Source organism: Pituophis catenifer, unplaced genomic scaffold (genome assembly GCF_029215685.1).
Source record: "Pituophis catenifer annectens isolate HBS135680 unplaced genomic scaffold, rPitCat1.0.hap2 SCAF_7, whole genome shotgun sequence".
Taxonomy (NCBI): domain Eukaryota; kingdom Metazoa; phylum Chordata; class Lepidosauria; order Squamata; family Colubridae; genus Pituophis; species Pituophis catenifer.
Genome location: NW_027256887.1, coordinates 56,449,036 through 56,463,754, shown reverse-complemented (window position 1 = coordinate 56,463,754; position 14,719 = coordinate 56,449,036). Strand labels below are relative to the sequence as shown.

The window sequence follows — 14,719 nt, the reverse complement described above, 5'->3', positions numbered from 1 at the left end:
CAAGAAGAAAAGTAATTGTCATGCCCCCATGATAACCCTGAAAGGCTATGAAGAGGGTAGTCAACTCCAAATCATTCATCCCAATTGAACTGCTCAGAACTATTCCTTTTTAGGTCTTTCCATCAAGGAGAAATAGACTTCTATCTGAGAACTGAGGATGATTTTTCTATACCATCTGCATTTTCCAGTAATGAAGATGAGTGAATTTGCTAACTTGGAATCATCAGAAAATGGGGTGGACTGAAGGTATCATCTGTCTTGCATACCCAGCTTAAGTTGTCTGTTGAACATAGACAAATAATAGTTGTTGTCAACTTGCAAAGCTTCAAGTTGCCATGAGCAGGAGGGAGAGAACTTGACAGTTGTCTTGTTTAGTATTAATCCAGTATGTAAACTCATGCAATGATCTCTCTAGGGTTCTGATATTGTTGGAACCTAAATATTTTTGTATGTGGAAAACAGAACAACCAATTCCTAGCTTGTTTTCTCTGTGTTTATAGCCAGATCAGACTATCTGTTAGCTACTGCTTTCTTTTAATCACTGGGTGAGTACAGATTGACTGTATTGCAGTCTAGATTCTGACTGTGGTTTCTACTGTTTGAACTCATATTTACATATAATAACACACAGTTCTCTTATACATATATAGAGGCCAGCAAGCATATGAAGCTCTTGTGCATGCTTGCCATTTAAATTTATCACATGTTTACAGTCAGAAACTCAAATATAATGAATTCCAGATCACCCAAAATTTAGGGAGTGCCTTCAGTGTTCTGCTTTGTGCTATTTCAGACTATGGATGCAATCTTTTGGTTATCTGGTAACCCAAACTAAGATTATTTTTCCATAGCTTCTGGTTTGTTAGCTACATAAATGGCCATAGTTTTTTTAGGTTTACATTCAACAGCAAACAAGGGTAAAGCTATAGAGCATTCCAAAATGTAGAATAGAGGTTAAAAAGTTGGATTTGGACTGGAATGATCCAGTTTCAGTCTCCACTTCACCATAGATCTTGTACATGACTTTGAATTCCAAGAGAAAAGTATGGTATTAGTGCAACACCAATTATTTATTTATTATTTATTTATTTATTTATTTATTTATTTATTAATTCAATTTGTATGCTGCCCCTCTCCAAAAACTCAGGACGGCCCACAATGCATGTAAAATCATTTTAAAAACATTTATAATTATCACTCAGTTTTCCTTAAGGTTTCAGCTGATGATAGGTGGGAATTGATAGTACAACTTTCATGGTGAACTGTGCAAGGCCCTAGATCTGGATGTAACCTTTTCCAATTCAATTAAAAGAAACTGAATATATTCACTAGTCTCTATACAAAAGCTTGTATCTTGTCTTTTTGAACTGACAATGTGTTGTTAGCTTTGGTCTTAGAACACTGACAAGAAATTGAAGAAATTGAAATTTATAAAAGTTATTCATAGTGAAAAATCAATATTTCATAAGTTAGTTCAACATTTCAACATTCAAAAACAATGTATGAATGACTGTTAGTGAATACAGCATAATACAGATTATCATGAATAGCATAGGTAGAAATAGTCTTTGAAATGCAGAAAATATTCTCACTTTCCCATCTTTAATTCCCAGCAAAATTAAGCCCTCTGCCTCTGAAGTTCTCTAGAATCAAAGTTCGATGCAGTATGCAAGGTCACTATGCTAATGAAATTCTACCCTATAGAAGTGTAAGGCAAAGATGCATTCTAGCTCCTCTGCTGTTTAATCTCTATAAACCCACTTGTAGCTCAATTAAACTAATTAGAGCACCATCCCCCAAAACTAGCTACTAGACATATTACATCCCTGTTGTATGCAGATGATACACAAGTGCAAATTAGACTTACACAAGCCTTGAAAGCTCTGGCTAGTTGCTGCTCTGAAGAGGCCTTTGAAATCGACTATAGCAAAACTAAGATCATGATCTTTGCAAAAAGATCTAAATTGAATGCCTGGCCAGAACATTGAATAAGTCAAATCCTTTAAATCCTTTAGTGCAACGAAGAGTAACTAAGATGATAAAGGGCCTGGGGACAAAAACATATGAAGAACAGTTGCAGGAATTGTGTATTACCAGTCTAGAGAAAAGAAGGACTAGGTATGACATAATAGCAGTATTCCAGTATTTGAGGGGCTGCCACAGAGAAGAGGGGGTCAACTTATTTTCCAAAGCACCATAAGGCAAGACAAGAAACAATGGATGGAAACTAATCAAGGAGAGAAGTAACCTAGAATTAAGGACAAACTTCCTAACAGTGAGGACAATTAACCAGTGGAACAACTTGCCTTCAGAAGTTGTGGATGCTTTATCACTGGAGGTTTTTAAGAAAAGACTGAACAGCCACTTATCTGAAATGATATAGGGTCTCCTGCTTGGGCAGGAGTTTCGACTAGAAGACCCCCAAGGTCCCTTCCAGCTTTATTTTGATTTATTGATAAATATCTGGGTATAGTTTTCCATAGCTCTACTAAACACAATGCAGTGGTAGCGATTCAATCTTTTTTTCCCAGAGGAGCACAATATATTCCAGCAACACTGAAGTTATATTCAGCTAAAGCTTGTGCACAACTACTCTTTGCTGAGACCTTATTTCTCTTTTACTCCTCTGGAAAAGGTGCAGCCCAAATTCTTACCGATAAGAGCCATATTTCAGGTAGCACACTGCTACCTGAATGTAGCACTAAGGAAATGTAGTACTAAGGAAGGAGGCAGGACTAACTAAAATCGAAACAGGTGCATGGATTTACATTTCTGCACATCAGTTAAAACTACTTTTTTCCACCTAAAGGTTTGAGTTCTGTCTTAATAGAAGACAATTTTGAATCAGTATGGTTCAGGATCAGGGGTGGATTCTAAATTTTTTTACTACCGGTTCTGTGGGCGTGGCTTATTTTGTGGGCATGGCTTGGAGATCATGTGACTGGGTGGACGTGGCTAGCTGGTCATGTGACCGGGTGGCCATGGCTATGTGTATAGGGACTAGTCAGAGGGCTGAAAAAAGTCATTTCTGACAGGTCCTCGCACTTTTGACCAGTCCTCTCACTTATGACTGGTCATCATTTATGCCCATTGTAGCATTCTTAACAACCGTGTCACTCATTTCACAACTGCTTCTCTTCACCATGATGACAAGATAGGGCGAAAAACGTAAAATGTGAGGACAGTCATAAATTCGAGGACTGGTCAAAGTGCGAAGACCAGTCAAAAATAATTTTTTCAGCCCTCTGAGTAGTCCATATGCACAAAAGGACTACCCAAAGGGCTGAAAAAAGTGATTTCTGACAGGTCTTCGCACTTTTGACCAGTCCTCTCACTTATGACTGGTCATCATTTATGCCCATTGTAGCATTCTTAACAACCGTGTCACTCATTTCACAACTGCTTCTCTTCACCATGATGACAAGATAGGGCGAAAAACGTAAAATGTGAGGACAGTCGTAAGTTTGAGGACTGGTCAAAAGTGCAAGGACCAGTCAAAAATAACTTTTTCAGCCCTCTGAGTAATCCATATGCACAAAAGGATACAGCAATAGAGAGGGATGAAGGAAGGAGAAGAGAGATGGAAGAAGGAAGGAGAGAGAGGGAAGGAAGAGAAGGGAGGAAGGAAGGGAAGGGAAATTAGAGTAGGAGTGAGGGTAAGAGAGGGAGGAAGAGAGGAGGAGAAGGAGAAAGGAAGAGGAAGTAGGGAGGAGAAGAAGAGGGGGGGAAGAGAAAGTAAGAAGGAAAGAAAAGAGAGAGGTGGTAGGTTTGAGGAGAAAGATTGCTGTACAATAAAAAAGATGAAAGGGAAGAAAGGCAGCCCCAACAAATTTAAAGATATTAAGATAAAGAATGAATTGTTAAACTTTAAAGAATAAAAGAGAACAAATATGAATAAATAGCAATAATTAGAATCACACATACAAACATACAATGTATTTTCTTTGAACAGAATATTTGGCCGGTTCACAAATTTAAACAGTGTTTAGTCATTTCAATTAAATTTACAATTTCTATATTTCCTTTTTGCAATATTTATTCCTCATCTATTTTTTAAAAAAACCAATATTACCCTTCATTCTCATCTCTAATCTTAATCAAATTTAATTTTTACCTTCTATTCTATATTATACCCCTTCCCATTGTCATCTATTTTTATATCATCCTCACATTGGTTAATTATGTAATATTACAGTTGTTTAATACAAATTCAACATTTTAATATAACTCAATTAGTTATATAACTATCTTTTTTGTATATTAATCAATATGAACATGAATATTCCAATTATTTCCATGCAATCCAATTTCTTACAAATCAATTAATTATATTTACCAATAATAATAAACCAAATAATTTCCCCCATATATTCCTCCAAACCACAACTTAACCATTTCTGCTTTCAACACAATATACAATTAATAGTATCTCATTTATTACAATTCCCTAGTTAAATAGAGCTTTTTTTCTTTTGTGTTTTAAAATCTTGAACTCTCCTCTTTTGCCCTAAGTTTCCCATTGTTTGCTCACCTTTTTGGTGAGCAAAAAGAAAAAGAAATCTCTCCCTGCCTCATTTTGTCAGTTGCAGCAGAGCCTGCTTTACTTTCAGTTTCATTTTTTCCCTAGCATAGCTACTCATTTGTTTTCTTTTAACACTGATCAGCTGTAGGGCGGCCCTTTGAATCCCCGCGGCAAGAGTTTAAACAGTTTTTTTTCCCTCTAGCCATCAGCTGGGACTCAGGAGGCAGCAATAGATTGGGAGTGGGGCCAAATAAAGGGTAAGAATAACACGGGGGGGTGGAGGGGCGGGGGGGGAACCAGTTCGGTGACATCATATCGTCACCGCTACCAGCTCGCGGGAACCGGTGCGAACCGGGAGCAACCCACCACTGAAATATACCTTTTCCTTTGCAGCCCCTGGCTTGTGGACACTCTTACCTTTACATTTTGGTAAGTCCCTATCCTCCTAGCTTTCTCCCTCAAATGCTGGGATGGGGTGAGATGGATAAGAGGATAAGAGGATTTTTTGTGGAATTCTAGATTTTAGGCCAAATTCCTGCAGTCTGCGCTGAACAGTCCTTGCACTCAACTTCACATTGCATTGCACCATTTCATCTTGTATACACCCAGATGATTCTTCTGTCATGTAGGCACAGTCTCTTAATTCTTCTATCATCACTTGCTGTTGTGCACCTTTTCCTGCCTTTACCAGTGTGGTTTTGTAGTGACTGAGTCTCCTTATACCTCTTCAAAAACTTAGAAATGCCACCTTTCGTTAAATTTCCACCAATTTTTCTTCTAATTTCTTTATAACTGTAGCCTTATTCACTTAATACTATTTTACATCGCTTTCTGGGTGACCAGTCAACTCTTTGAACCATTACTTTAATTTTATTATGTTTTACAAGCTCACTAAATGAAAGAGTACAAAAAAACCCAACCAACTTGATAGTGATCACATAATACACTGACAAATGTCCTCCTCTCAGCTTCAATACATGACATCAATAACGGAATCTCACTGTGATCTGACTGGCTCATTGCCAAAACAAGATGACACCTGATTGGCTCTCTAAACACTCATGCTCATTGGCTACAATCAGATGAAGGAAAGCTACCTGATATCAACCTAAGCAAGTTGTGCTTCCTTTTTCTGGTTATTTGGCTATAACTTTTCATAGAATACAGATAATTGAACAAACTTTGTTGCATTACATTCTTGATTAAATTATCTTTCCATTGATATATAATTTTATGGTGCTACTCCAAAAAAAAGTGGTGTTATTGGCCATCAAACCTCAAAAATACACTTTTCCCAAAAGGTTTCCACAATTTTGGCCACTATTGTATATCAAATATTGAAAAGTATATTTGAAAAATATTGAACTTGAAAGCTTAGATAACCTTATTTTCCCTCCAAATTCTCTCTTCGCCCATGGCCTTCCCAGTTAATGAAGTACCATAAATCTTCTCGTCTGCAATCAAGTATCCAAGCTTTGTTTTATCCTTGTATTCCTCATCTCTGTTGATCTCTAATATCATGGCAGAATTTGAGAATGCTAGATGGTCCAGAAGATCTGGTTTTAGAAGAGAAAGGTGGAATATATGATGAAATGAAGCCAGAGCATTAACATCGCAGGGTTGAGATGGGGAACCACTTGGTGATGGGATTAACAATGTAATGCCATCCTGTTTCCACCTTCCAGGTCTTCATTAGTCAGATGTTTCATGTACAACCAGGGTTTCTGTCTTACTTTAAAAAGTTTATCTATTTGCCATCAATAGTCCATAATATATTTGTAATTCTTTTAGTTGTTTCAATTGCTCTTGTAAAACCAGATGAACAGCCTAGAATTCATGGTTTACTTCAGATATGGAAGAAAAGATACTGGGAGACTAGAAGGTTGTCTGCTGAGGGGAAAAATCCTGGGAATTGTTGTATGCTGTAAATCAATTCTGCTAAGAGCAGCACCACAATCATCTTTTGGGTAACTGATATTGCACCCTTTAGTATTGCTTTAAAATGGCATTAGTCTGCTCTGTTGAACCAGCTGACTGAGAATGATATACAATGAACAAGTTCATTTCTAGCAACTGGAACAAGTTCATCAAAACCAAGCATTGAATTGGGCCTTTCTGTCCAGAATTAGATTTGGCAGGTTGTGTAATGTGAAAACATGACGAGAGGAAATAACTCATTTTAATAGTTTAATTACCATCTGGTTGATGCTATGACTAGCAGACTGTTTGAAATATAGTTAGAGTATATCATCTTCAAGAGATTAGAGAAAGTTGATAAGATCATCAATAACCCTGATGACTTGTCTGCTGGATCTTTAGCTTCTACCAATGAGGCTGCAACAGCCAAAGCTGAATGCCACCAAGGTCTTCTGTTAAAGACTTCAGTGCAGGTAAGTTCTGTTACTTGTTCCCAAAAGACTAAATTATGACCAATACTGTTGTCAACTAAACTCTCCAGCTTTTTAGTCATGTAGTGATAACACCAGGTTGCATAAAGGCTTGAGGTGTATGTAGCTTTTCTGTATTCACTTATTCATTCAGGATCTTGTCAGTCAAGTGTACCTAAAATTGGTTCCTTAATGTGGACTGACTTCATGTCAGATCTTGATTTACCAGTCTAAACTCACTAATAAATTTGTCAGAGGCCTCAATCCTTTTCATAGATGTCCCATGCATGTCTTGGCAATATCAATTTTCAGAGGGTCTTCAAATATTGAGCGCATTTTTCTTGTGACTCCAGCACAGTTTGGAAGCTATTGTAAGTTATTATTTTATTCATCGAGATGACTTGAGCATGATCACCTAGAAATTATTAATTACATAGTTAAATAAATAAATCCTTTATGTTTGGAGTCTTATGAAACTCTCTGTATTCCCATAATATTTTTAAAATGGAAAAACTGACATTTTCAGACAGATGAAGATTTGGATACAAACAGATTTACATGAGTTTGTATCATTGTGCTCTTAATTACATAGTTTGACCGTAGATTGTTTGGTTTTTTTTGTGCTAGCCTCTCCATCCTACCTTTTGCTTTGGCTGGAACAGGGTTAATAAACAGAATAGTTGTAAATCAAGACTACCTACTATTGTTCTTGGTGTAAAACAGTAAATCAGCTTTTAGCCTTTCATCATGAGTTGTAAGGAGTCAGACAGTAGCAATGTTCAAGTGTCAAGGTTCCTACAAGCAACCTATATATAGTGTTAGGGTTCAAGAATTCCTGCCCGGGGATTAAGGAATTCACATTAGCACAATGTACACAGCTTCAAGATAAGGCTGTCACTGAATTTTTCTAGTAAGAAATTTGACAGCTGAGGCACATTAAGTACATTCCGGCTTTCTCCACTCTGGTGCAGTTGAAGTAAAACAGCCCTGATTTTCTAGAATCTGTTTCTGTGAAGCTTCTGAATTGCTTCTAAAGAATCTAATGGTTCTCCACCAGATACTGCCTGCATTCTTGAGGACTTTATTTTATTTTTATTTTATTTATTTCGTCAAGCATGTATTTTATGACAGATACAAATGTAAACATAATTATAAATACATGTAAAGAATACAAATAAAAGAAAACATTAGGACAAGGACGGTAGGCACGCTGGTTCATGCTGGATCACATATCTAGTTTCAAGTTGTAGTTTCTGTATCAGTGTCAGAAGTGGTGGTGCTTGCATCCGCTTATTCAGAAGCTTGGCTTCATGATTATTGGGTTTTTTCTTCTCCTGCCACATTACAGACATTCATCCTCTATACATTGGGGGAGCGTGGGGACAAAGGAAAACTCTGGGGTTAGTATCCCTTCGACTGGAATATACTGTTGCACATGTTTATAATATTGAACAAACCTAAAAGTTATAATCATATTTATCTGGGAGTGAAGACTATTGAATTCTAGTTTATCTTCTTTTATTTTTTGTTTAACTCATCTACATTGCATTTTATTTCTGTCCTTCCTCTTCCCTACTCAATGCAGCTACTCCTTCCATCCATTTTTTCTTTTTCTTTACTTTTGTAGTAGTAATAATATGGATATGTATTTGTGTGTGAGAAAAAATGGTTTGGGGTATATAGGCAGATTGGGCAGCAATTAATTTTACAAATGAGACATCTTACTTCAAATACATTTTACTTTAATCATTATTAGTTCATTTAATATTAAATTAAACATTTTGTCCCAAGTCTTTCCTGCCTGGAATGTGGCATCTGACCAGTGTCTACACACACAGCATGCCCACGGAGGGGGGGGGGCAAGGTGCATCACACCAATATCAGCAGTGTTACTGAACTGTGCTGCAAGCCCCACTTTTTTTCTATGGTGTCATGATATCACATAGGTGCTGAACAGGGTTGAATTTTCTCTGTAACATTGCAATTTTTATTTCATCATTATGACAAAAGTAATAATTTTCTGTGAATGCTGTTGACCACACACAGAAACTCATATGCAAGTATATTATTTTTTTAGGGAATGGAATGTCTAGGATTGGTTTTACCTGAAATTGGCAGTGCTCCCTTGACAAAGTTGGGAGCTGGACATTACAAAGAATAATCCTTTGTTTTTATTTTTTAATTCCAAGCTTCTTTTTTCAGTCTCATATTCACTCAGGTAAATACAATATGTAACTGTTTTCATTGTTTCTGTAAATCACATTTTAAATATCATTCAAATACTATATAGAAATAGTATTTGAAATAATCCTATGTAGTTAACAAATCATCATTTCAGGTATTTTATATTATTCTCCTCTGTTTTCAATTTGGAAATGCCAGAATATATTTCTCTATTGCACATCCTCCCATCAAACCAACACAATCCACCATTTTTTGTGTGATTTTGGTTCTCTGTAATTCACAGATTCAACAACTGTGCATTGATAATATGTTACATGAAATGTCAGGGAGGGGGCTCTGTATTTTCTCTGAAGAACACTACAGTGCCTTAATTAGTTGTTGTTTTAAATTTGCATCTTGTTGAGTTGGGTTACCCGATTCCTCAGATTTATTGATTAATCATAATTGTTATTTTATTGCTTTTGATTGAAAACTGACAAATATTAATTTGTTTTGCCAGTGAAGGGATATAAATTCGCATCCAATTTAGATAGTTACAACTTGTAATTCCCTTTATATAACATTTCAGAAAAAAAGGCTATTCTGTATTTTAGTCATAAGTGGGTTGATGCCCAAGCATAGAAGAAGAATAAAAAAGAACTGTAATCTGAAGACTATCAAAATACTAACTTCCTTTATGAATTCTTTTTTAAAATTTGTTAATTGCAAGTTGGCAGATTGAATGCAGATTGAATGTAGATATTATGATGTACATTAAATTTAACTTTGACGATGAGAACTGCAGTCCTTAAAAATCCTGCAGTCTTGTACAGAATTAAGCCCTTCAGTATCAGTGATCTTATATGTATTTAGCTTTTCATAGGACCAGATTATTACTGGAAAGTAAATTTTACTTAATTTACTAAACTTGTTTGAATAAATACACCCATGTTTTGCTGAATTTTACCTTGCACTTTGATTCCCTAAGATCTTTTCACAAAGAGTCATTCTTTTTTTCATTTTAGTGAATTGACATTAATAAATATAAGGAAGACAGCCAGCCAGCCAGTCCTAGTCAATTCTATTAATTTGAAGTCTTCTATTAGCATTTGCCCATTCAATAATGCTTCAGTGAGATATCAATAGGTTCAATAGTAGCAAGGTTGCAAGATTTGAATATGATATACAGAGTAGCCAAGAGCCTTTCTTTCATTCTCAGAAGCATTTCTTGTATTTCTAATTTTTACATATGTAACTGGTGTACAGATTTTGGTTGAGGGATTGTATACACCGATTTGCAGTGTGTGTCTGCCATGTAACATGCTTGAACTGATTAAAAATACTCTGAACAAAGAAAAGCATATTTATCTACCAATGGATGGATCTTTTTAATGAAAAATAATTTCTCTACATATATTTAGAGTGGTATTTGAAATACCCTTCTGTACTTTCCTTTCTGGATTGCCAAACATGCAAATTTAGAAATGTTAAATGTTATTTTTAAAAATTATAATATTTCTATGGCATCCTTTCAGTCATGCTTCAATTCCTGTTTTAAGAAGAATGTGTGTGTCTTTGTGTGTGTGCATGTGCATGTATGTGCATCTCTCTTTCTCCAAAACATGAATGGTTGAATTTTAGCAGATGGTATTTTATTTTCTGATTGTGCACTGTAGCTGAAAAATCAGAGAGATGAAGAAATAATTATTTGAAATGTTAAAGATGTTCTACAATTTAGATTTTTTTCAATTTTAAGAAAAATTGACCAGTTTTTCATAATTGGATGAAAGATTAATAATAGGAACAACGGTTTAGGATATATTGTGAGCAGAGCAAATCTCAGTGCAGTTAAAAAAAAAAAAAGCAAATAGCAAACTGTGACACAGACCCCAGTTCATGCTTTGCAATGCCTGATCTCCTTTGATACATGAACAATTTACAACAAGCAAATATCTCTAATGCATACCAGACAAAGGTTCTATTCAGATTTTAGCATGTTAGCTTTCCTCTGATGACCCGCTATTTTCTGCATTTGTTTTGACTGCTCCCATCATTCAGGGTTGATGCTTGGATGGGTGTGTAGGTGGAAACCGCAGCAGCAGCAAGCTTAAAGCTTGCAGACAAAAAACGTTCTTGCCTTTTCTGATAGCTATTATTGAAAATGTGAGGTAGAGCCTAGGCTGGGTAATAAAGGCAGGCAAGCAAGGGGGAGCAAGGAGCATAGAGCTGCATACTGATGAGTGTGGGAGCACGTCATGAAAGATTCCTTGCTGCTAGCAGATCGTTGCTCATTGTGGAGTATTTCAACAATCACATATAACGGAAAACAGCTTAGCTGACAGCTTGATATGTTTTCCCCCCACTGTATGACGTACCGGTCTGTAGTACAGATTAATGCAGATGAAATGTTCACTTAGGAGCAGTTCTTACTCTATAGTGTGCCCCGGAAACTATGTGCTACTTCTGACTTTTGAATTTACTGGAAGCATTAATTGGACAAGCTGGCAGGTTCCTTTGATACCAATTTTGCCCGGAACACAATGTGGCAATGCCACCTCTCAGCCCAGGACCATCGCTATTATCCTGTGGATGGATATTCATTGCTTAAACGCCTCCCTTCTCAAACTCTTTCAGCACCCAGATGCCCTGTCCAGACTGTGGGACAATGGTTGGAAAATATTGGGCTACCTCAGTATGAAAACCACTTGCTGGCCAATGGATTTGACAATGTACAATTTATGGTAAGTGTTCTTTTCTGTGTTTATAGCTTATGGTGGTAAGTGAGTCTTTGCTTCTCAAGAGTCTGTACTGAATGGAGTCTGTTTTATGATCTGCAGTGTTTAAAATATACATTTTACAAAATTGTATCTGTTATCTATATGAGCAAGGGACATTCTCTTTGCTTCATACAATAGGTAATTTCCAAGCATTTTTACATGAAAATGAAGGAATAGTTCTATTTTGTCTATTCTTTGACAAAATAATCCTTACAGTGATGAAAACAAATATCACTGTAGGAAACATATCAAATATTTACAAAGGTTTGCTATTTATTAAGATTAAATGGTGCTTTTTTCAATAATTCCAGTTTGAATTCTGCATGTTCTAACAAAGAAGTGCTAAATTTTGAGCTTTCAAATTAGCAATTTTCCCAATGTTTGGAAATAAATGACTGTTCCTTTAAATATTAACCTAAAACTATTTTACTGTTAAAGAGTTAACAGACATAAACATGACAGGTATCTTTTGCATGTAATATATATATTTCAAACCCATGAGAGCTTCCTATAAACATAAATATGAGCAAAAGATAACGTTGGTTATCTAAAAAAACAGTTTCAAAATATTAATCTAAAACCATAAATAAAAATAAAAATACTTATTTTTTTAAACAAATATTGCAAGACAGTTTTTTACAATTTAGTCTCTGTGTGTGTGTGTGTGAATCCAATACAGATGTAATAGTACCACATCTGTTGCTTAGAATCAGAATAGATTTCACTGTCTTCCAATTTTTCTGCAGTATTGTTGTAATGTATACATAGAAAGCTTAGGTATATTATATGACATTGAATTGTGCAGTTATATGTGTAGAAGGTTTCAAAATATTATCTTTTAAAAATGGTTAAATGGGATCTTTTTATTACATTACTGTTTCTGCTTTATTGACTAAAATTTTTTAACATTTAAATTTAACATTTAAAGCAGATTAACCTTATTCAAATCTAATGGTAGTACTACCTGGATTAGGGTATTGTACCTTTTATTCAAGCTTACATAGCCATGAAAATTGAAATCAATTAATATATATGGAAATAAACCTCACAGTGGAGCAATCAAAGTTCCAGTGGGATGGAGTTCTTAAGTAGACAAGTATCCATGTGGTAAAATTACTAATATGTACTCGAGGAAACATAAAATTCAGTTTATAAGAGAATATAAACTGTTGTTAATCTAAAATAATGATTGATTGGACTCCATGGAAAGTCATGAATGGGTTTAGAGTGAGAATCTTTGTCTTTTAGTTATGTATCTGTAGAGATTGCTCATTTATGTAAGATATTTTATAAAGAAGCATTAGATGTAGAAAGTTATTCAGGATGTATATGTCCTTAAATTGTTTCCAAACCTTTGTATTATAACCAGGTTCATGATGAATAGCACATTTATGATTTACTAGAAGAGATACAGGTGGAATATTATATTATTAATAAATTGAAAATCACAACTGACTAAATATATATTTTAGCAGTTTTATTGAAAGACAAAGCAATATCCTTCACTTTCTATCAACTGATGTTAAATTATTTATTCCTTTTTTAGTTATAAACAGTTAATCCCTTTATGTTGACATACTGAAAAATGTATTATTAAATCTTAAGGAATTTTACATATGTATACACCAAAGAGGAGCTATATAAGTAACAAAGATCACCTTGACCATAGTAAATATAGTTTTTTGGCACTAACTTCCATTCACAACATTTTGTGAATTATAGTTTTATACATGAAAATCAGGTCTATGTTAAATGTGATTTAGTGCCAAGTAAGCTTGTATAAGGTTCTGTGTCCACCAGCCCCATTGAATATGAGACTTAATTCTGAATAGACGTCACTGAAACTGCACTATTCATTGATTTATTCAGACTGCTTTCATCAATGGGATATTAAACCAGTTACAGTATTTATTGATACGACCATTCTAGTGTTATACCAAGACAAGCAATATCGTTTTAATATTTATGTTATTTTTAAATATGGATTTCAGCTGTTGTTTTCTTAGAAATACATTCTGTGCTTATTTGTTTTCCTGTTACCTAAGCAACACAACCTCATGTCTGTTTAAAATTAGTATTACTGTATTGTTTTGCTAGAACTACCCTTGCCTCAGGAGAAAGCTCCGCTAGAAAAGGAGACCTCTGACAGAGAGTATCCAGTCTTGCCCTCCCCATCATCACTCTTCTGTCACACTTTGCAATAGCTGGGGATTCTCTGCTTCTTTGGGTTGGGTGGATAAAATTATATTAGATGGGTGGTGTCCAGGCCCTGAGTAATATATATGGTTTTAGAGGTAATAACCAGAATCTCATGATTTGCATGTGAAACATATAGTTAGCCAGTGTAGTTTCTGCAGCAAGATTTATCATATGGCAGAAGCAAGACTCCAGGGTCTTTTAAAATAAAATTTTAGTATACAGTTGAAGAAAGGACACAGATGATAGCAACAATTTAACAACGTAATATTTAATGTCTTATTTATCTGAATACTAAGATATTCTGGCAATAAAAATACCTCATAATTTCATAATAAAGAATAAGTGAATTGGCATGATTTTTTTCATTGTTAAAAATCTAATACACTGTAGATTTTATAGACACTCAAACAAAGTAGTATAAGATATCTGCCTAGAATAACGTTTGAAGTCAGAAAGTGTAAGAGTGGCATCTTTACATATATGGATAACTTTGCATCAAAACCTAGACAGTACTTAATAGAACAATATTCTCTATTTAGTGTACCCTAAACAAGCCCATTTAATTTTGGGCCCCCACATGTAGGTAGACATACTATGAACTTGGCTTGGAAGCATTTGCATTGTGATCTGGAAAGCATTACTGCTAATTCTTTGCTATGATTGAGATCACT

General features: G+C 35.1%; 1 protein-coding gene across 12 annotated transcripts in view; it reads left to right on the top strand.

Moving 5' to 3' along the window:
* ANKS1B (ankyrin repeat and sterile alpha motif domain containing 1B) overlaps positions 1 to 14,719 on the top strand; it is a 281,952-nt gene that overhangs the window by 127,015 nt on the left and 140,218 nt on the right. For 8 of the 12 annotated variants that reach the window (XM_070947778.1, XM_070947779.1, XM_070947777.1 and 5 more), the window contains exon 1: positions 11,613 to 11,813. In XM_070947778.1, coding sequence (XP_070803879.1) covers positions 11,613 to 11,813 — 201 coding nt within the window. Of the gene's footprint in view, positions 1 to 11,612; positions 11,814 to 14,719 lie in introns of those variants that run through there. The other 4 variants (XM_070947769.1, XM_070947771.1, XM_070947767.1 and 1 more) reach the window with 1 other exon arrangement.